This window comes from Myxine glutinosa, unplaced genomic scaffold, assembly GCF_964187855.1.
Source record: "Myxine glutinosa unplaced genomic scaffold, kmMyxGlut1.1 SCAFFOLD_927, whole genome shotgun sequence".
NCBI lineage: Eukaryota > Metazoa > Chordata > Myxini > Myxiniformes > Myxinidae > Myxine > Myxine glutinosa.
In genome coordinates, this window is record NW_027617022.1 from 113,234 (window position 1) to 134,628 (window position 21,395).

The window sequence follows — 21,395 nt, forward strand, 5'->3', positions numbered from 1 at the left end:
CAGAGATGGCAGGAATTTAGCCAAAATGGCACGAGAGCAAGTTTTGGCTGTGCAACAAGATGGGGGCCAAACCCTGACATAGAGTCGGACCAAAGGTGACAAAGAAAGAGTGTGGCAAAAGGAAAGAATGATGGTATCGCTCTGAAAGAGGGGCAAGACCGCTTCAGAGACAAAAACCAGGTGACTCAGGCACAAACAAAGGGGAATATAATGGAAAAGGCAGATGGTGATGGGCAGAAAGACAAGGGAGAGCAGCAGAATGAGGGAGAAGAGGATAGTGACAATGATGAAGACCAGCATAGACTGGAAGAAGAGTTAGCCAACAAAATAGAAGAGATGAAATTGATAAAACTCAGAGAAAGACCAAAATTTTATCGCATAGAAAACAACAAACGGACAAAAATCTTAGTGAGGTGAACCAACCATTCAATTTGAAAAATGATTTTAAAATCATCCACCTTGAAGGAAATCAATGTCGTCTGTTTTGCAGCGGCACTATTTATTCAAGAAATAGTAACGGGCAAACAACACCAGAAAAAAAAAAACCAGGCCCTACAAATAGAAACCAAATTCCACCTTGGAGACAGAGATTAGAGACACAGAGAGCAACTGCGGAAGGAAGTAGGACAAATACAACAGCTCATGAAAGGAAACAGACAGACACCCAAAACTAACAAAGAGATTCCAAATAATAAAAAACAAACACAATATCGAACACAAAGACGTCGAGCGCTTGGGTGCTGAAAACAAACTCAAAATAGAAATTATTGCAAGGAAGATTAAAAACTAAGAAGAAGGAAACAACAGGAAAAAAACAAAAAATACATGTTTGTAAGTAACCCAAAGAGATTTTACCGTGAATCGGGGAAACAAATGCAGAATGTGTCAACTCCCCCGAAAAATAAAAATTGGAAAAACTCTGGAAAGGAATTTTTGAAGATAGAAAATAACATAACAAGGAAGCAGAATGGATCCTAAACTTGGAACAGAAGAAGCAACATCTCGAGGAAATGCCCCCATTGATTATTATTGATGAAGAGAAAATTAAAAACAACTTCAAAAAATGCCAAACTTCAAAAGCCCGGGCCCAGATGGAATTCCAAATTTCTGACTAAAACAACTTGATGCTCTTCACAATCAATATGCCAGGACATTTAATGAGCTGATCCAAGAGAAAAAGGCAGTGCATGAATGGCACGTGGAAGGGAACACGTTTGTCATCCCAAAATCGGAGGAAACTCAACTTCCCCACAAATACCGGCTGATAACATTCCGACCAACCATATACAAACTGCTGACTGGAATCATTACAGAAACGATGTACCATCATTGAACACAGCAAGGAGGTTTAGAAGCAGAACAAAAGGGATGTAAGAGAGGTAATGTTATGGAACAATTGACCACCTACTACTGAACAAGGCAATACTTGAAAATTGCAAAATGCAAAGAACTAAATTGTCCACCACCTGGATAGACTATAAGAAAGCTTTAGACAGTGTCCCACATTCGTGGATGATAAAATGCATGCAAATATACCAAATCAATCCCCAAATAATAAAACTGATTGAGAAAGCAACAGAGCTCTGGAATACCACATTGATATTACAACACTCAGAAAAAAATATCGAAATACCAGATGTGAAGATATGGTGTGGGATATTCCAGGGAGACAGACTTTACCCCTTCTGTTTTGTCTGGCTATGGACCCACTAAGTAACCTCATTAATGAACAAGGACATGGATGCACCCTAACAACCAATAGAAGAACAAAGAAATAGGAAAGGTGACACATATACTATACATGGATGGTTTAAAGCTCTTCTCCCCAAATGATAAAAATCTGACAAAACAACTAAAACTAGTAAAACGGTTTTCCGAGGACATTCAAATGGAATTTGGACGAGACAAGTGTGTCAAGTACACATTTGTACAAGGTAAACCAACAAAAACAGACAACAAAATTGACCTTGAAACAACAATAAACCAGGTATAAAACAAAGCATCATACAAATACCTCGGAGTAGAAGAGGGCCAACAAATATGTCACAAACAAATGCGCAAAACAATCGCCAAGGAATACCTACGTAGAACAAAGCTGATCCTGAAAATATACCTCTCGCCAAGAAACAAAATCAAAGCCATAAACCAGCTGGCAGTACCAGTGTTCCAATATAGCTGCGGAATGATAAAATGGCCCCAATCAGAAATCAACAAGTTAGACATCAAAACAAGAAAAGTCTTTACTATCCACAAAATGTTTTACAAAAACCAGTGCATCCCGAGAATGTACCTGCCGAGACGAGAGGGATGAAGAGGACTGATGGAACTTGACCAGGTGCACATAGCGATGAGTGGACTAGCTGAGTATTTGAAATGGTCAACAGACTTTTGGATGCAATTTGTAAACAAACATGAACACAACAAACCTGAAAAAGTATCCCTAACTCACCTTACAAATAATTTTCAAAAACAGGTGCGAGTCGAAGATGCCACACAGGAAAATGAAACAGCAACAAATACAGCCCCAACAACAGCAAAAAAGACAAAATAAATATATAAAAAGAAATATCAAGAAATATAAAGCCTGGCGTTGGCTTAGCGGTTAGGGTGCCGGCTTGGGATCCGAGGATCCTGAGTTTGAATCCCGGTTGATCGCTAAATTAACGCCGGGGGGTTGACACAGCCTGTCATCCTTCCGAGGCCGACAAATTGAGGACCAGTTCACTGGTAATTCCCTGAGCTCATGATCCCTTTCGCCACCACCTGGATAGACTATAATCCGACCTATACGATTGTGCCCGTATAACACACGAACACACGTAGAACACATGTGGACGGATTGGTGTAGTGTCCACATGTACGCATCCGGGGTTCGGTGTCCGAGTCCGAACGGCAAGAAGCGACTAACATGGTTGGTGGCAGAAGGGCATCCGGCCATAAAACATTGCTTCAAAAAGGGGACCACAGTGCCCAAAAAAGGCCAACCCCCACTCTACGGGGAAAAATGGCCTCTAAAGGTGGTTCCATATATCAAGAAATATACACCAACAACTGGGAGAATGATAAAAGAGCAGCAAAATACAAAAAAGAATTGGACAGAGTGGGGATAGACAAAGAAGGCTCATTGGAATGTCTAAGAGAGGTCAGCTCAACTGGGACGGCGAACGAATCATAATAAATGCCCAAGATCAAGGACACTACACCAATGGATTTAGAAAGATGGTGGGACTGAGCCAGACGGACAAGTGTAGATTCTGCAAGACAGAAACAGAAAGTAATAGTCACCTGCTCAGGGGATACAAAAAGCTATTATCAGAACAACTTTACACACAACGGCACAACAAAGTATGCAAAGTGATTCATTGGCATATCTGCAAAAAAAATTCAACATCCCAGTATTAGAAAACTCATGGAAACATGGCCTCTAAAGCCAAATGAAGGGCAATCATTGAAAAAGAGGATGTCATGCTCACGTACGACCTGATGATTCCATCCTGTGTACATAGAAAACAAAGCATTGCGTCCGGACATTGTGCTCAGGAACAAAAGGGAAACGACAGCATTGATGATCGAGATATCAGTACCCAGAGATTTTGGCCTAAACAACGCAGAAATCAAGAAAATGACCAAATACCAGGACCTCAAAAATGAAGTCAAGAAATCTTGAAAGATGAAGAGCATCGAAATTGTACCAGTGATAATTGGAGCAACAGCAATGATGAAGAAGAACCTCACTAAGATTTTGAAAAACATCCCGGGAATATTACCACAAATGAACTACAACTGGAGGCAATCCGGGGTTCGGTGACGATCCTGAAAAGAGCCCTTGGGACAAAACTCTGACAAAGTTGAACAGTTTGGTCCATGAACCGTGATCCCTTACAGAAGCTTGCAAATGGAGATAACAACCAACAACAGACACAGAACTTTGGCTCAGGAGGAGGAGGAGGCCATTTGGCCCAACATGCCTGCGCTGCACCTACTCATCACAGAAACCATCACCGATCCACACACAAGGTACTAATAATAATAATACCCAATATCTGTATCCCGGTATGATATGGAATAAGTATATAAATACTTATTGAGTATTTGAGTAATTGAGTAATTGAGTAATTGAGTAATTTGAGTAATTGAGTATTGAGTAATTATGTATAAACATAATTTTGGTTTTGTGGATCACAGTGGTATTTCAGGTTCGGTGGAATATTAAACCACATTAAAACGCTCGTTAAAAACATTGCTCGGAGCGTTACCAAACGTCTCGCCTTGAATTAATGTGACGTCACCGAGCGGCAATCGCGTCACGAGGCTGTGCCGCCACTTTGCGATGACGTCACGAAGCTCTGCCTTCGCTTTGCGATGACGTCACGAAGCTCTGCCTTCGCTTTTAAGACGTCACCGCACTCGATCGTCGAAGCAGGAAGGAAGGAGTTCTGCCGGGACAACTGCTTGACTGCATCTCTGGAATAAAAGACATTTGTCCACAAAGCGTCGGACTCGGCGGCGCTGCCATGTCCACGCCGGCTCGGCGTCGCCTTATGCGGGATTTCAAGCGGTGAGATTCATTCCCCGGTGCTGTCCGAGTCTCGTTCTGTCGCGCTAGTCGAGAACGGGTCGCACTAGGCCTCTGGATGTACGCATCATAAACCTCACTCGTTCGTCCAAGCAACTCTCCTGCTCTTTTAAACTACGGAAACGAATCTATGGAGGTTCTGTCAAGTATCCAGGCAAGCTCGTTTGTCATAGATTTATATGGTCTCTTGGAAGAAATGCCGAGGTGGTGGTGTTATGTTAGGCTTAGGGTTCCGTGAAGGGTTCGCTACTTACTTCCTTTCTTTGACGATCAGCTCAGAGAAATGTCAGTTTGATTTTTCGCTTGTCTTGTGGAAAACGGACTCTGCTTTGGACATGAAGAAGTGCTTACAGGAATTATTAGACAGACGTTTTAACGAGGTAAAACATTTAATCAATTTCATTAAATAATATATTTTTAAATACGACTACCGACGACTACTACTCGAGTTATTCACATGTTGTGTAGGCGGCTTTGGGGGGAAGTTTTTTGGGCCAAGTCTTTCACGAACCGGCTGGCCAGGCATTGCGTTCGATATTGAAGGCGATTTGACGGGAATTTGTTCATGATTCCGGCGATAACTCGCTTACCCTGCGCGAAACATGTGGCCTCTTTATCGTCCACTGAATGGTGCTAACACGCCGGACACCCGGCTGAACATCCACCGACGACCACTAACACACCGGACATCCGGCTTAACGTCCACCGACGAGCGCTAACACACCGGACACGCGGCTGAACGTCCACCGACTAGCATTAACATGCCGGACACCCGGCTTAACGTCCACCGACGAGCACTAACATGCTGTACACCCGGCTGAACGTCCACCGACGAGCACTAACACACCGGACATCCGGCTTAACGTCCACCGACGAGCGCTAACACACCGGACACGCGGCTTAACGTCCACCGACTAGCATTAACATGCCGGACACCCGGCTTAACGTCCACCGACGAGCACTAACATGCTGCACACCCGGCTTAACGGCCACCGACTGGCACTAACACGCCGGACATCCGGCTAAATGTCCACTGACTAGCTCTAACATGCCGGACACCCGGCTTAACGTCCACCGACTGGCACTAACATGCCGAACACCTGGCTTAACGTCCCCCGACTGGCACTAACATGCCGAACACCCGGCTTAACGTCCACCGACTAGCGCTAACACACCGGACACCCGGCTTAACGTCCACCGACCAGTACTAACATGCCGAACGGCTTAACGTCCACCGACTAGCGCTAACACACCGGACACGCGGCTTAACGTCCACCGACTAGCACTAACATGCCGAACACCCAGCTTAACGTCCACGGACTAGCACTAACACGCCGAACACCCGGCTTAACGTCCACCGACTAGCACTAACATGCCGAACACCCGGCTTAACGTCTACCGACTAGCGCTAACACACAGGACACCCGGCTTAACGTCCACCGACTAGCACTAACGTGCTGCACACCCGGCCTAACGGCCACCGACTGGCACTAACACGCCGGACATCCGGCTAAATGTCCACCGACTAGCCCTAACATGCCGGACACCTGGCTTAACGTCAACCGACTAGCACTAACATGCCAAACACCCGGCTTAACGTCCACCGACTGGCACTAACATGCCGAACACCCTGCTTAACGTCCACCGACTAGCGCTAACACACCGGACACCCGGCTAAATGTCCACCGACTAGCACTAACATGCCGAACACCCAGCTTAACGTCCACCGACTAGCACTAACATGCCGAACACCCGGCTAAATGTCCACCGACTAGCTCTAACATGCCGGACACCCAGCTTAACGTCCACCGACTAGCACTAACATGCCGGACACCCAGCTTAACGTCCACCGACTAGCTCTTACATGCCGGACACCCAGCTTAACGTCCACCGACTAGCACTAACATGCCGAACACCCGGCTAAATGTCCACCGACTAGCTCTAACATGCCGGACACCCGGCTTAACGTCCACCGACTAGCACTAACATGCCGGACACCCAGCTAAACGTTAACGGACTAGCACTAACACACCGGACACCCAGCTAAATGTCCACCGACTAGCACTAACACGCCGGACATCCGGCTTAACGTCCACCGACTAGCACTAACATACCGGACACCCAGATAAACGTTAACTGACTAGCACTAACACACCGGACACCCAGCTAAACGTTAACCGACTAGCACGAACACACTGGACACCCGGCTTAACGTCCACCGACTAGCGCTAACATGCCGAACACCCGGCTAAATGTCCACCGACTAGCACTAACAGGAAGAAGTGTTTACCAGGTCTACTCGCACGTCTATCTTCTCATGATGCTTCCAATGTCTGCTTGCTGGTCCCCAGTAGTTTTTATTTTTCGGTTATCTATGCTACTCCATTATTTCACACTATCACCATGGTTACTTCGTTGAGGGATTGTCGAGATGTACAAGTTCCGAGTCCTACTGTCGTCGTGCTCGTGGTTTGTACATTCCGCTCACTAATTTTGTGAGCACTAATTTTGTGTCAGGACGTTTACAGTTGTATTATCTTCACATACACCTTTCACCTAACATATAACCTCTCATGACACGTCGATGCAAGTTGGATTTTAATTTTGCTTTTGCCCTGGATTGCAAGTTCAAGGTGAGGCATGTTGGAATGTTTTCCTCGTGAGAGTCAAGGTGTTGAACTTCTTGCCATCACTGCTGCATGAGGTAATCTTGCATAGTTTGTTTACACAAGCTCTTTCCAGGCAAACGATGGCTTTCTTGTATACAAAGTCGAGGCTCATGGAGGAGCTAGAAAGGGGGGTGGATCTGAGACGGTGGTGAACAGGTGTCTTCAAAACTAAGATTGAAGAATGAGATTGAAGAGCATTTGTAAATTGATTCAACAGGTGGGAAGAAAGAGGAACGAATGAGTCGAGGTGAGCAGTGATTCTGGATTTTGGGGGTTTCACCAGAAATGGAATTCTAAACCTGTGACACATGAGTCAAGTACACCCATACATTAGCATTTTTACATTAAATACATGATGTAGTGCTCAAAGTATTTGGATCTATTTAATTTTCTTATTTGTATAAGGAAGGAACTAAATATATGATTGAGGTGATTGCATTCGAGAGGTGGCACACTCACCGAGCTGGACCACCCTGTATAGGAACTTGGTGAGGCCTCATCTAGAGTGTTGTGTACAGTTTTGGTCACCACGACGTAGCTGATATGGAGAGGGTTCAGGGTAGAGCGACTCGATTGATTCTGGGCCTAGCTAGGCTCACCTATGAGGAGCAGCTGAAGGAGACAGGACTTTATGCATTATAAGAGGCGATTACAAGGGGATATGATGGAGATATTTAAGGTACTGAAGGATATTGAGGGAATAAGTAACAAAGTGTTTCAGTAAAATTGACAGTGATAGGACCGGGGGTAACAGCTGGAGAGTGAAGAAGAGGAGAATTGGGATAACATAAAGGCAGGTGTCTTTCATTCAGAGAGTAGTTGATGCGTGGAATGGTCTCCCTGGAGCAGTGGTAGCAGCTGAAATGGTGGAAGGGTTAAAACTGGAGTTGGATAGGTATCTGGAAGCAATGAGGGAGGATAGAGGGTTACATCGATATCAGTGGAAATGTATGGGTGGTCACGCCGGCCAACGGAGTCGGTTGTTCTGAGACAGATTACGGGCCTGTTTGCCATGATACCATATTCCGGAGGGGAAACCAATCCAATCAGTGTGACATGCTGATCAGTGCCGCACGTCCGTTGTAATAATGGTGGCTGAGATAAATCGCTGGATGTAGGCATGGTACTGTCCTGGGCACTAATCGCACTCACCCAATCTGTCCTTTAAAGGACATGTATAACCTTAACTCACGAGCAGAGACACACGAAACAGCCACAGACCAAGATAATTTATAAACTGTTGTGAACCAGAGGGTGGGAAATGGGAATACATGGCGAAATAAAAAAAGAACCACCTTTAGAGGCCATTTTTTTCCCCGCAGAGCAGTGGAATACATGGCAAAGCAATACAATTTAACACTCCTCAAAACCTATACGTGAACGAACGACGGCGATTCCTTAAATATCCTAAGCCTTAACCTTTTGAACCCCAGCTGGCCACTATTCAAACCTCCAAAGCAGCCGCCACATGCTATATATATATATATATATATATATATATATATATATATATATATATATATATATATATATATATATATATATATATATATATATATATATATATATATATATATATACATATATACAGTATATATATATATATATATATATATATATATATATATATATATATATATATATATATATATATATATATATATATATATATTGTTGCGGATATGAGGACTGTATTTTTTTTTGATTGTGTGTATTATTGTTATTATTATTCTGCGCCTCCTGCCTCCGGAGCTGTGTAAAGGTCAAAGGGCGTCCCATAATTAGTCCATAAAGCATCCACACCACAGCCAATCATAGAATACCCCTGTTCAATAGTTATATCTTATTATGTGTTTTAGGGTAAGGCTGTGTCTCCCATTAATTGAAATACTCCATTGCACCAGTGAAAGAGATAGATTCCCTTCATTCCCACTCCCAAAACTTCCATTCCCCCTTTTCGTCAATTGCCAACTGCATTTTGGGCGGTTTTCTCTTCATCCACCATTGGCCACGAGGCAGGGTTGGGGAAGAAAGGCGGGTCCCCACCTCGTCATAAAGGGGAGGAGTGAGTCAGCCCCACTCAACCAACCACGAACAAGGGGTTGGACTTGGAGAGGGTGTGGAGAGAAACATCGAGGAGGTTCGCGAAGGTTGAGGGGTGGGGCCTATATAACCCAAGGCAGAGGAGAGATGAGCTTTTACAGAGAGACGAGAGGGAGTCCAAGGAGTTGAGTCCGAGAGAAGTCCAGAGTTGAGCTGCAGATCGAGCCCCCGAAACTGCACTTACTGCAGCTCGAGCCACCGCAACTGCATTTACTGCAGCTGGAGCCACCGAAACTGCAGCCACAGCAGCGTGAGGCCTGGACGGCAGTTTGGAGCAGGGCCGCGAAGGGGCGGCGGCTGCCCAACAAGTCGATCGGCTGCAGGACGAGTTGGACCTCCCTATCCCGCCAGCCATCCATCTCCCGCCAGTCCTATCATCATTCCCCGCGTGAGTCTGTCCTTGTTTGTTCTGTCCCTGGGTTAATTAAGACTGTAGGTAAGCTAGCGTTGCACTGTGTATCTAATCTCGTCTGTAAATAAACGTGACTGCTTTCTTCTTGATTATATGTGTAAATAATAAATCCAATTACTCTTCTGTACGTCTTCTTCCTCTTTGCATTCGGTCGCTTTAGAGTTTTCCCGATTGAATAGCGGTGGCGCGATCCGGCCAAAGTTTGGGGCAAATCGGGTATTAGTCGGGGAATAACTGTTCGGTCGCGGTTACACCACCGCTCGGTCAAAATAACATCTTTAACCGCGTCCGTAACAATATATATATTGTTGCGGATATGGGATTTGCATCCATCCATATCTGCTTGTAAATATTCCCCTATTTCCTCAATACTTCCCAACTATCCCCAATCTCCTGCGAATCTCCTGCGATGTAGTCAACGCCGAGGGCCTTTCACTCACTCACCGCAGGCAGGTTGGTGGTCTTTCTGTCTTCTACCGACTCCTCTCCGGCCTTGCTCCCCCAGCTCTCTCTGTGCTCTGTCCCCCCAATATTCCTTCAGGTCGCACAAGATCTGCCTGCAACCCTCTTCTGGTTAAACTGCCAAAGTCTAGGCTCTCTGCTCACCTTCACTCTTTCATTCCCCTTTTCTCCCGCCTCTGGAACAAACTCCCCCACTCCCTTCAATCCCACTCCTCCCTCCAGGTCTTTAAAACAGCTGTTCACCACCATCTCTTGTCTTCCCCCATCGAAAACCTTGATCTTTTCTACCCCCGGTAATTCACCCCAGAGTCCTTGCAGTGTTCATATGTTTTAATCCTCTCCCACCTCCCCCCAAGTCCTCCCGATGTCCCTGCTCTCAAATGTTGTGTTTGTGTCCTTCCCCCTCTCTTTTGTGTCCTTCCCCCTCTCTCCCCATCTTGTCTACCGCTCCCCTTGTTTTTTGTGTTTTGTGTGTCGGTTTGTCTTTTTGTGTGATTAATGTTAGCTCTTTCACGAGCCTCGATCTTGTATACAAAAAAAAAAAAAAAAAAAAAAATCCCCCATTCCCTAGTCCCATTTTCTGTAAACAACACTCTGTAGACCCGACCTCCCCCTATTTCCCCCATTAAATGTCGTGCCCAGGTTCACCGCATCTCATGTAAGACAACTATAGGACATCTTGCTAGTTATTCTTAGTCTATGTCAGTTAAGGACTCGTTTCCATTAATTCTGACCCTTCGTTGCACCAGAATGTGATTGTATGGCACCGTTAGGAAGTTTAGGACCTCCCGATACCTCCCCGCAGCTCTTCCTCACGGTTCAGCAACAACAACAACAACAACGGCAGCGGCGGGCGCGGGAAGTGCGCGTCCTCACTCCGGCTTGGTTGGTGGGGGATGTTGGGAGGGCACCAGGCCTTCCCAGCGAGGCGCCATCGAACATGTGCTCGACGGGGTTACCAAATAGGGGCTCCCTGTCAGCTCCTCGTCAAGGGCGGAGCCCGGTAACCCCCGCACCCAATGGAAGCGGCGGACCGGCCCCAGTGGGGCGGAGCCAACCAGCCGAGGGCGTGTCACTCCCCGCTGAGCATGCGCAGGGAGAGGGAGGTGACGTCAGATGCGCGCTGAGCTTGGAGAGCAAGCAAGACCACCTCCGAGCGCTGTGAGGCCTCCCCGCATCTTCTGGACTGGACCGTGCTTTATCCTGTCCCCGAGCCAAGGTGCACCTTGTGCCATCGAACTACCTGTCCCTCCCTGCCATCAATCCCTGTGTAAGTCAGCCTTGTTCCGTTTGTCTGTGGTCTGTCCGGGAATAGATAAGATTGTATTTAAGTGCCCATCTCTTCTGTGTCTTTTACCTCACTCTGCCGTGTAATCTACCCCCTTTTCTCCACCACTGTAATTATACCCTCCTCCGGAGGTCTTGAGAACTGTACCCCTTGCATCGTTTCCTCTTTCCCAGTCGTCGTGTCCTTTCCATCATTGATTTGGCATAGCGCGATTTGGTCAACGTCTGGGTGAATCGGGTGAGTTGGGGAAGAATCGGGGGAACTGTTAGGTCGCGGCAATACCACCGCTCGGTAAATAACATCTAAACCGCGTCCGTAACAATATATATATATATATATATAAATATATATTGTTACAGACGTGGCTTAGATGTTATTTACCGAGCGGTTTGGTATGACCACGTCTGCACAAGTTACCCGATTATACCCGAACGTTGACTAATCGCGCTACGCTAGGTCAATGAAGGAAAAGACACACGGCTGGGATTAAAATGACACGACACCATGGATACGGTTCTCAAGACCTCCGGAGGAGATTATATTCGTTCGGAAGGTCAGATTACAGGGACGAGAGGTACAGCATAGAAAGACAAGCACTTAGACACAATCTTATCTTAACCCCAACAGACGACAGATAAACGGGACAAAAGGCTGACTCACACGGGGATTGATGGCTAGGAAAGGCAGGATCGATGGCTCCAGGTGCACCTGGGCTCAGGGACAGAATCGACTCGGTCCGGTCCAGAGATGCGGGAGGTCTCACAGCGCTCGAGGTGGCGTCTTGTCGTCTCAAGCTGGGGGCGCATCTGACCTCACATCCGGTGAGTCGCTTCGTATATCCGGCGGGGAGTGACACGCCCTCGGCTCGTTAGCTCCGCCTCGTGGAATCGGCACGTTGCTTCTCATTGGGTGCGTGCGGGGGGTTTACCAGGCTCCGCCCTTGACGAGGAGCTGACAGCCAGCCCCTTCGTGGTAACCCCGTGGAGCGCATGGTCATGGCGGCTAACCGAGCTGGTGGGAGGACGCACACTCCCCCCCGCGCGCCGTGGTTGTAGTTGTTGTTGTAGCTGTAGTTGTTGTTGTTGTTGTTGTTTGGGGAAGAAGATGGAAGGAGGTATGGGAAAGGTCCTAAACTCACTACTGGTGCCATATAATCACATTCTGGTGCAACGAAGAGTCAGAATTAATGGAAAGGAGTCCTTAACTGACATAGACTAAGAATAACTAGCAAGATGTCCGAAAGTTGTCTACGTGAGATGCGGTGGACCTGGGCACGACATTTAATGGGGGAAAAAGGGGAAGGTCGGCTCTACTGATTGTTGTTTACAGACAATGGGACTAGGGAATGGGGGATTGGGGATAGTTGGGGAGTATTGGGGAAATAGGGGAATATTTACAAGCGGATATGGAGGCCAAATTCCATATTCGCAACATTGCACCCTTCTCTACCCTCGGGGCGGCCCGACCCGATAAATTTTTACCTACTTTAGTGTGGCACGCAATGTAGTTCCCTCTACTATTAACTCTACCCTGAGTGCGACAGTTTTACAGATATTCACAAATGAGTAAATATGTCCCCCTGCGACGTTGCACCCTTCTCCTCACAGAAACACACCCACAGGCTAACCGAATCCGGAAAGAATCCTCAAACTAAACATACAGCCGGTAGGGAGCATTATTTACAAGACTACGCTGCTATTTACACTACGATCCAGGACCTGTTTTTGGAGGGACACATGCAGATGTTATGCATAGAGAGAGCACGCATGCCAGCATCGATACACCAACCCACGAGTGCTCTGTGGCCTACGGCCTTTAATAATGTGCAGAGCACCCCTTCCAAGCATCAAGCACCACCCCATCACACAGTGAGCACCATCCGGTGCACCAATAAAGTGTTTATGAATCATTGTGTGGTGTCGCAGCCGGCCGATGTTCTGCCGCTGGTCTTGCCTTCGTGTGGTGCACTTGGCCTTCTTGCCTCTTTCAAAAATAAAGAAAGGCGCCAACCGCGTCCATTTCTCTATTGTGGCCGTCAGGGGGCCAACTGTTAGTGGTTCACCTTGTATGGCATAGGTGCCACGTTGACCCATAGGTCCATCCATGGGTGGTGCTTGGCCGCATAAGAACTGCGGTCCATGGTGGGTGGCCACAAACATTGCGGTCCATATGGTGTATCGATCCAGGCAGCAAACAGCGAAAGTGCAGGCCCACAACTGCGAAGCCAGCACCTCTCTCTCCTCTCTCTCTACCCCAAAGCCAGATCCTCGGAGGTGGGAGATAAAAGGAAGCAGACAAGTGAGTAAGGTGGTAAGGGCGCAGAAGCGCACGCAATGGAAGGTAATGCACACTGGGGGCACATGGGAACCAGGTGAGACAGGTACGTTCCTACCGTACGCCCCCCCACCCCACCAGGTAACCTACATGGCCCCTCCCTTACCCCTTACTGTATCCACAAAACACAACACTACCCATAAACATCAACTTTACAAATCAACAAACATCCCTACTGTCTTCCCCGTTCCTCCCATAAACCAAATTCGTCTTCTCTCCCTCCTAACCAATCAAATTTGCCATTTCCAACTTTCCTCAAAATTTTCCATCTCCAACTCAACATCATAATTTGCCATCACCAATTCATCATCAGTCCCTCCTAAGGAGGGAGAGATGGAATCACCCCAATGTCTCATCCACGTCGTGATGCGTCTCACAAATCCTCACAGCAATTCTCATTTCCTGCACACAGAACAAAGAAAACACAGGTGTGGAGTCATCATCATCACCACAGGTAAGTGGCTGCGTATGGTGCGACAGGTTCATCAATCCTAACTATTTCCTAAATAGTCCGGCAGAAGTATGACTGAACCTGGAAATTTTATGCAAAGTTTTTTTTTTGATTGATTTTGGTTGCCTAGGATGTACTCTTTCAGAATCTGCCGGGTGCACTCCGTGCACCCTTGATGGTTTTGAGAAATTCAAGATGGCGTCCAAGAAAAGTCCGGCAGAAGTATGACTGAACCTGGAAATTTTATGCAAAGTTTTTTTTTTGATTGATTTTGGTTGCCTAGGGTCTACTCTTTCAGAATCTGCCGGGTGCACTCCGTGCACCCTTGATGGTTTTGAGAAATTCAAGATGGCGTCCAAGAAAAGTCCGGCAGAAGTATGACTGAACCTGGAAATTTTATGCAAAGTTTTATTTTTTGATTGATTTTGGTAGCCTAGGATCTACTCTTTCACTGAGAATCTGCCGGGTGCACTCCGTGCACCCTTGAGCGTTTTGAGAAATTCAAGATGGCGTCCAAGAAAAGTCCGGCAGAAGTATGACTGAACCTGGAAATTTTATGCAAAGTTTTATTTTTTGATTGATTTTGGTAGCCTAGGATCTACTCTTTCACTGAGAATCTGCCGGGTGCACTCCGTGCACCCTTGAGCGTTTTGAGAAATTCAAGATGGCGTCCAAGATGGCTGTCGTTTCAGATAACTCCCTATAACTCCGGTAGTATTTGACCTAGGATGATAATTTTGGTGTCTAACCGTATGTTTTGAGGGGCAAGGAATCCATTGAAACCATTTATTTGACTGGTTGGGGATTGCATCATATAGAAATGCAATATGGCCGCCAATATGGCTGCAAAATTACAAATTTCAAACAAAAACAAACAAATTCACTTGTATTCACTTTTATTCAAATACATTCACTTGGTCTAGAATGATAATTTTGGTGTCTATCCATATGTTTCGTGGACAAAGAATCCATTTAAGTGATTAAAACAGATGCATATGAATTACATCACAAGAATCTGTGACATTGTTCAATTGAATTAAAATGCTAAGTAAGAGTCTGGCTGCAACCTGCAGCATAACAAGCACAGAATATTGTACATTTCAAACCATCCTTCTTGCAGCTGCAAGAAAGCGTTCTGCAGGGGTTGTCACTCTTGCATCCACATCTGATCATACGCATGACAGTTTCTGGGGCGAGTTCAACATTTGCGGGAAGGAGGACCGGTTGTAGCGTTTTCAGTTTCGAGTGTTTTACCCATCCGTACATTTCTGCATCAAGTTCAGGTGGATTGCTGTCTTCCAGTGAACGCCACACAATGGCTTGGTGATGGGCCCTTCTTACATTCTCTTTAAATGCCTCACTTGTAGGAGGAAGGGAACAAAGTTTTGGTGGTACCGCGGAGGCCCGACCCGTTTTGGATGCCCACATCTTCCAGCGTGTTTCGGACATTGATTTACTCATAGAATATTGACCGTAACAGGCTGACATGAATGTGGTTGCCTGCGCAATCACTGATTCTATGGGAGAATCAATGACCCCTAAAAGTGACAGTGAGTGACCATCTTTCAGAACCTTCAATGCAGTACCTTTGCCAACCCCATAGCAGCATGCTACCGTATCACACCCAGTAAGAGCATGGGCTGGCAGGAGTTCATTCACAAAAGACACATGCTTCTCTACGGTTTTTCCAATGTCAATGACTGTTCGTTCCTTAATTGGTGATTCCATGGTGATACGATTTTTCATGCTTCCAGCGTGATAATAATGAAGCAAGAGAATGAAAACGTCAGTGTCATCGGATATCACAGTTATATCACTCTCTTCATTATTTCGAGCAGACAGCAGCACCTGTTGGACAATGATATTGTCCGCTTCCTCATGACTAGTTGAAAGGTCCGCCCTTCTGATCACTACACCACCATGGCTGATCTCAAATGGGGCAGCGTCCTCACCAAACACTATCAACTTGTGGCTTTGGGTGTATTCATGGAATGACTCGTCTTCAATCAGAAGTTTGACAATCAGGTTTATCAACTGCTTCTTGTTTTCGGTCACCGTCAACACAGTCTCTTGAGGTGGTAACTTGGTGTTCAACTGCAGCTCGTGGACTCGGCTAACTCCAGTGGCCCTAGCACTTCTGGTGACACTCTTAGTACTGTAATCGTAGTACCGATCGAACACTAGGTGAACGTCCCCAACTTTTAGTCTCTTGGCAATGGCGTGTTTCAAGTTGTTTGCGTAGTGTGTAGTGGTGCCCTCTGCAGGCCAAGGAATCACCCAGAGTAGGGCTGAACCATCAATCACAACTACTGAAGTTTCACTTGCTGTTGTCCGAGCAGATACCTCAACCAGAAGCTGTCGCTTTAAGGAAGACTTTGATGTTGCAGCTCTCATTTCTCCTGTGGGGTCAAACATAGACGTTGGTACTGGGGCCAATTCGTAGGATAGGACATCTTTTATGTCAACATCACGCCCACTTCTAGACTGTTGGCCTATGACCCTGGAGTAGATGACATTCATGTCGTACACTTTACTACCTCCCACATTCACATGTTTCTTTGTAGCCACCATGGTAGTCACGGTCTTGTGAATTGTTTCATGTAAGCCATCAGGTAAGTTCTCTCCAAATTCGCACATCTGTTCGAATCCTTTCTGCACAGCGTCCTGCACATTCACTGCCGGGGTTCCATGTAGACCAGTTGCAATGTTCACTAGATCCTGTGGATGTTTCTCGGGATCAAGTGGATCGATACATTTTTGAAGCTTCCTCCTTATGGCTTCTCGGTCCTTGTTGTCATTCTCTATCCGTGCCTTCTTTTCTTCCTTATGTTCACTTCCTTGGTCTCCAGAGTCTCCAAGCATTTCGTCCAGAGCAGCCTCCACAGTACTACATGTATGAAGACTAAATGCCCAGACCTTGAGCGTATCCGGCTTCAATGTTATTCCTATGATGCCATTTGGGGCATGGCCATATCTCATGAAAGTAGTTTCTATAAACATATCACTCCACAGGCCATTCCATAGCCCGCGCTGGTGCCTCATCACATGCTCCCCTTTCATGAACCGGACTAGTACCTCTTCTGGGAGGGCTTCCATTGCCCTTAGGTAGCACAACCCATACCTTGCATAATGCACATGGCCAGCGGCAAAGAAATAGGGAAGCATTTGTTGCAGTATATTAGTTGCAGTAATAGGGAAGTATATCGGACCCGTGGTTGTCGAGAAACAGCGGTCACAGACAAACAAACACACAGACACACAGACACACACACATGCACACAGAGATTACTGGAATTATAGATAGATGGCAGCCATATTGGCGGCCATATTGCATTTCTATATGATGCAATCCCCAACCAGTCAAATAAATGGTTTCAATGGATACCTTGCCCCTCAAAACATACGGTTAGACACCAAAATTATCATCCTAGGTCAAATACTACCGGAGTTATAGGGAGTTATCTGAAACGACAGCCATCTTGGACGCCATCTTGAATTTCTCAAAACGCTCAAGGGTGCACGGAGTGCACCCGGCAGATTCTCAGTGAAAGAGTAGATCCTAGGCTACCAAAATCAATCAAAAAAAAAACTTTGCATAAAATTTCCAGGTTCAGTCATACTTCTGCCGGACTTTTCTTGGACGCCATCTTGAATTTCTCAAAACGCTCAAGGGTGCACGGAGTGCACCCGGCAGATTCTGAAAGAGTAGACCCTAGGCTACCAAAATCAATAAAAAAAAAAACTTTGCATAAAATTTCCAGGTTCAGCCAAAAAATTGGATTTGGCAACCGGACTAAAATGACTTTAACAACTTTACACTACCCGGGGTCTTTCTCCGGCCAAACCATTGGCCCTCTTACTCTATGGGTTCTAAAAACCAATTCCCATTGGCCAAACTGTGGTGCTCTTCAATTTGGGGTCTCACTCCCCCGATTCATCTCCCGGTGCCCTCGCACAATTTCTGGGCTGTGGCGTGTACCTCTCCCAGTGGGTCTACCCACCTGCACACCTCCACCACTGCAGTTGCCTCCGAGCTTACCTGCTCCTCACCCTAACCTAACTACCTGGGGAAGGCCCTCTGGCTCTCTCCCCACTCGGTGCCCTCTCTGGCACTGGGCTACCCGGGTCCGTCCTCCGGATCCTCGGGCCCCATCCACAACTCTACCGGCTCCCAGAGCCCACCTGCGGCCCCACCTGGCCGACATCCTCACAGTGGTGGAGTGCCCAACCAACTACACACACTAACAGGCTACACGCCCAGCCATTTCCACAACACTAATGCACCCATTCACAACACCATTCTGCAACCGCACCACAAATGCCAATTTCCAACCACAATTTACCTATACCCTCTACCTAACACTTATACTACCCGCCCCGGGTACTCGTGAAAGGGGTCCACTCTTCCCCCATCCACACCTTCGCACCATGCACACCACTCCGTACCACTTACTCCAACTCTCTCCACACACCTGTACTTGCACACCTGTGCTCTCACACCTGGTGCCACCTGCACCCTTCTCTCCCCAAGCGCATTCGCGCTGATCCACAACACTCACTACTCACACACTACTCCACACACCTGTCCAGTTGCACACCTGTGCAATCACACCTGTTCCATCCTCACACAGCATCATCTCATCTAACTACTCCCTTCTGAAACTTGCGCGTCCCAGTCGTCCCTTTAAACTATTGCGCTCCCTCGTCATTATCATCCACACTAAACTACCTGCGTCCCCACTACAGGTATCAGTCACTAACTAAACTTAACGTTACCTAATGTCATCTTCTAGGGCCCTATCATATAACCTAACCCACCCGGGCTAGTTTTCACTGCCATACACCCCATAAGCTATTGCTCCTTTGCCCCCACATATGGGAAGGGTGGCAGGGATGCCCCCCTTACCCACCGGGCCCATCGCTCACTACCAGTTTTGCACATCAGATTTCCACAAATCAAAAATTTGCCAATCATCTGCCAATCACTGTACCATTACCAATCATCACTCTGCCAATCCTTTGCCAATCATCAAATTTTGTTTTTCTCTAATTTTGGGGCCAAAACACTAACCTCATCACCCAGTCTCCTCACTAATGCCTCTTGGTGCGCCAATTCCTGTCCAAAGCCCGGCTTCGTAAAGCCGAGCAATGAATGCTGGTTGTTTTGTGCCGGCGGCTGGATGCGTCCGGCATTCGGGGCAGGGACGGGGGCTTACCCGGGCCGAGATCCCACGCACCACCTCGGCGTGGAGCCATCCAATGTCCCGATCTCGACCTGCCGGCACGTCTCCACAAAACGTGGTCGCCATGACGACCCTTCCTATCCAGCTGCCCGCTCCACCTAGTGGAGCCTGGACGCGGCCGTTCAAAGCGAGGCCCGGCACGCACCGAGGGCCCGCTTCGGCTAAAAGTCGACCTAACCTCTAACCTGGTTACCGTCGATGCTTCACCTGGATTCTTACATGCATATGCTACCCCTTGCTTGCTCATACCTTTCCTTACACACCCAGGTACCCTCATTCCACTCACAGCCTTGGTCACACACCTGACCACCGAACACTTTGGCACACATTCGTTGGTAGCACACCTCACCAACACACCTCTTCGCACCCCCTCCTCGGTCACCTCCTCTGTGACAATCACAGGTGTGCTCTCATTCGCACACCCAACCACGTGCCTCACTACCAATTCCAGCGTGCATTCCCACTCACGCTCTACCATTCCAGGTGTGCATCCTTCCATCCCAGGTGTACATCCTCGCTCACCTGTCACAACCAGCTCACTCTCCTTGTCACTCTCACTACTCTCACCTCCACTCTTGACCACGCACTCACCCTTACTCTTGACAGCACACTCTTTCCCCATGCACCTGTCCGTCACACACCTTTCTCGCGCACACTCTCCCGTTACACCCTCTGTAACACTCACCACACCACGCTTCCATGTGCTCCCTCGCACACGCGCTACGACCGAATCACTCTCGCCAGCACCCTCACTCCTTGGCACGCACTTTTTCCTCACACACCCCAGAGTCGGACTTTCTCGCACACCTCCTCTTTCGCACACCAGACCTGTCGCACACTTCACCAACGGCCTCTCACGAACACCCGGGTCTATCTCGACCCCCAAGCTTATTAAATCCCCTGGCGCATCATACGCACGACCATATTGGTCACCACTTACACCGGGTCCTCTTCCTCTTCGCTTCTCCTCCATCACCTGCGAATCCCTCATCCGGTTAATGAGCACATCATCACGATCCAAACACAGACTTTGGACCAATTCTTTTATCTCCTCTTTTATTTCTTTCTTATCCCCTCTCCGTCGCTTCTTAATTTCGCTCATCCCTTCTTCCACTTCTTCTAGTTTCTGCTTCACCTCTTTCATTCCCCGGTACGTCTCCTCAAGCTCATCCTCTAAGGCTACCTTGACCGTTTCCAGGTGCGTCCTCACCTGCCGGTCCTTCGTCTCCATTACCTCTATCACCTCGTCCAACCTCGTTGTCAGTCCCTCACGTACCATCTGACATTCCCTCTTTGTCGCTATCAAGTCGTTTTTTATGTCGTTTTGTGTCGCTTTTAAACCTAATACCGCAGTGTTCCTTTGAACCTGCTCCACTAACTCCGTTTGTCCCACCGTCAGCTGCTCCACCTCCTGCGTCAGGTCCTCTATGCCCCCTTGTAACTTTACAGTCCCCTTTCTCACCTCCTTCTCCATGTGCTCCTTACAGTGCCTGACCTCCTCGCGCACTCCTCCGACCTCCTCACTCACTCCTCTTCTGATCTCCTCTCCCATCACTTGCATCTCCTGCCCAGATGCCACCCTCATCTGCTCCATTTCCTCCCTGTGAGCATCCAGTTTGGTTTCTACCCCCATTCTGACCCCCTCTATCTGCTGCCCCATTTGGTTAACTTCCCTTTCCGCTTGGTCCCTCATGTCCCTCAATTTGCCTTCCATACTGTTTTCTAACCCTATTAACCCATTTCTCACTCCCTCTATCTGATTCTCCTGGGCAGCCATTCTATTTTCTACCCCCATTAACCCATGTTTCACCCCTTCTATCCCATTGTCTAACCCCTCTAATTTCTTGTCTAATCCCT

General features: G+C 47.3%; 1 protein-coding gene across 3 annotated transcripts in view; it reads left to right on the top strand.

Annotated features, from left to right (window-relative positions):
* Nucleotides 1-4,216: 4,216 nt before the first annotated feature.
* LOC137424729 (ubiquitin-conjugating enzyme E2 A) overlaps nucleotides 4,217-21,395 on the top strand; it is a 32,096-nt gene continuing 14,917 nt past the window's right edge. The window contains exon 1 of one of the 3 annotated variants that reach the window (XM_068112483.2): nucleotides 4,217-4,558. In XM_068112483.2, coding sequence (XP_067968584.1) covers nucleotides 4,515-4,558 — 44 coding nt within the window. In that variant the 5' untranslated portion in view covers nucleotides 4,217-4,514. Of the gene's footprint in view, nucleotides 4,731-7,258; nucleotides 7,281-21,395 lie in introns of those variants that run through there. The other 2 variants (XM_068112485.2, XM_078769019.1) reach the window with 2 other exon arrangements.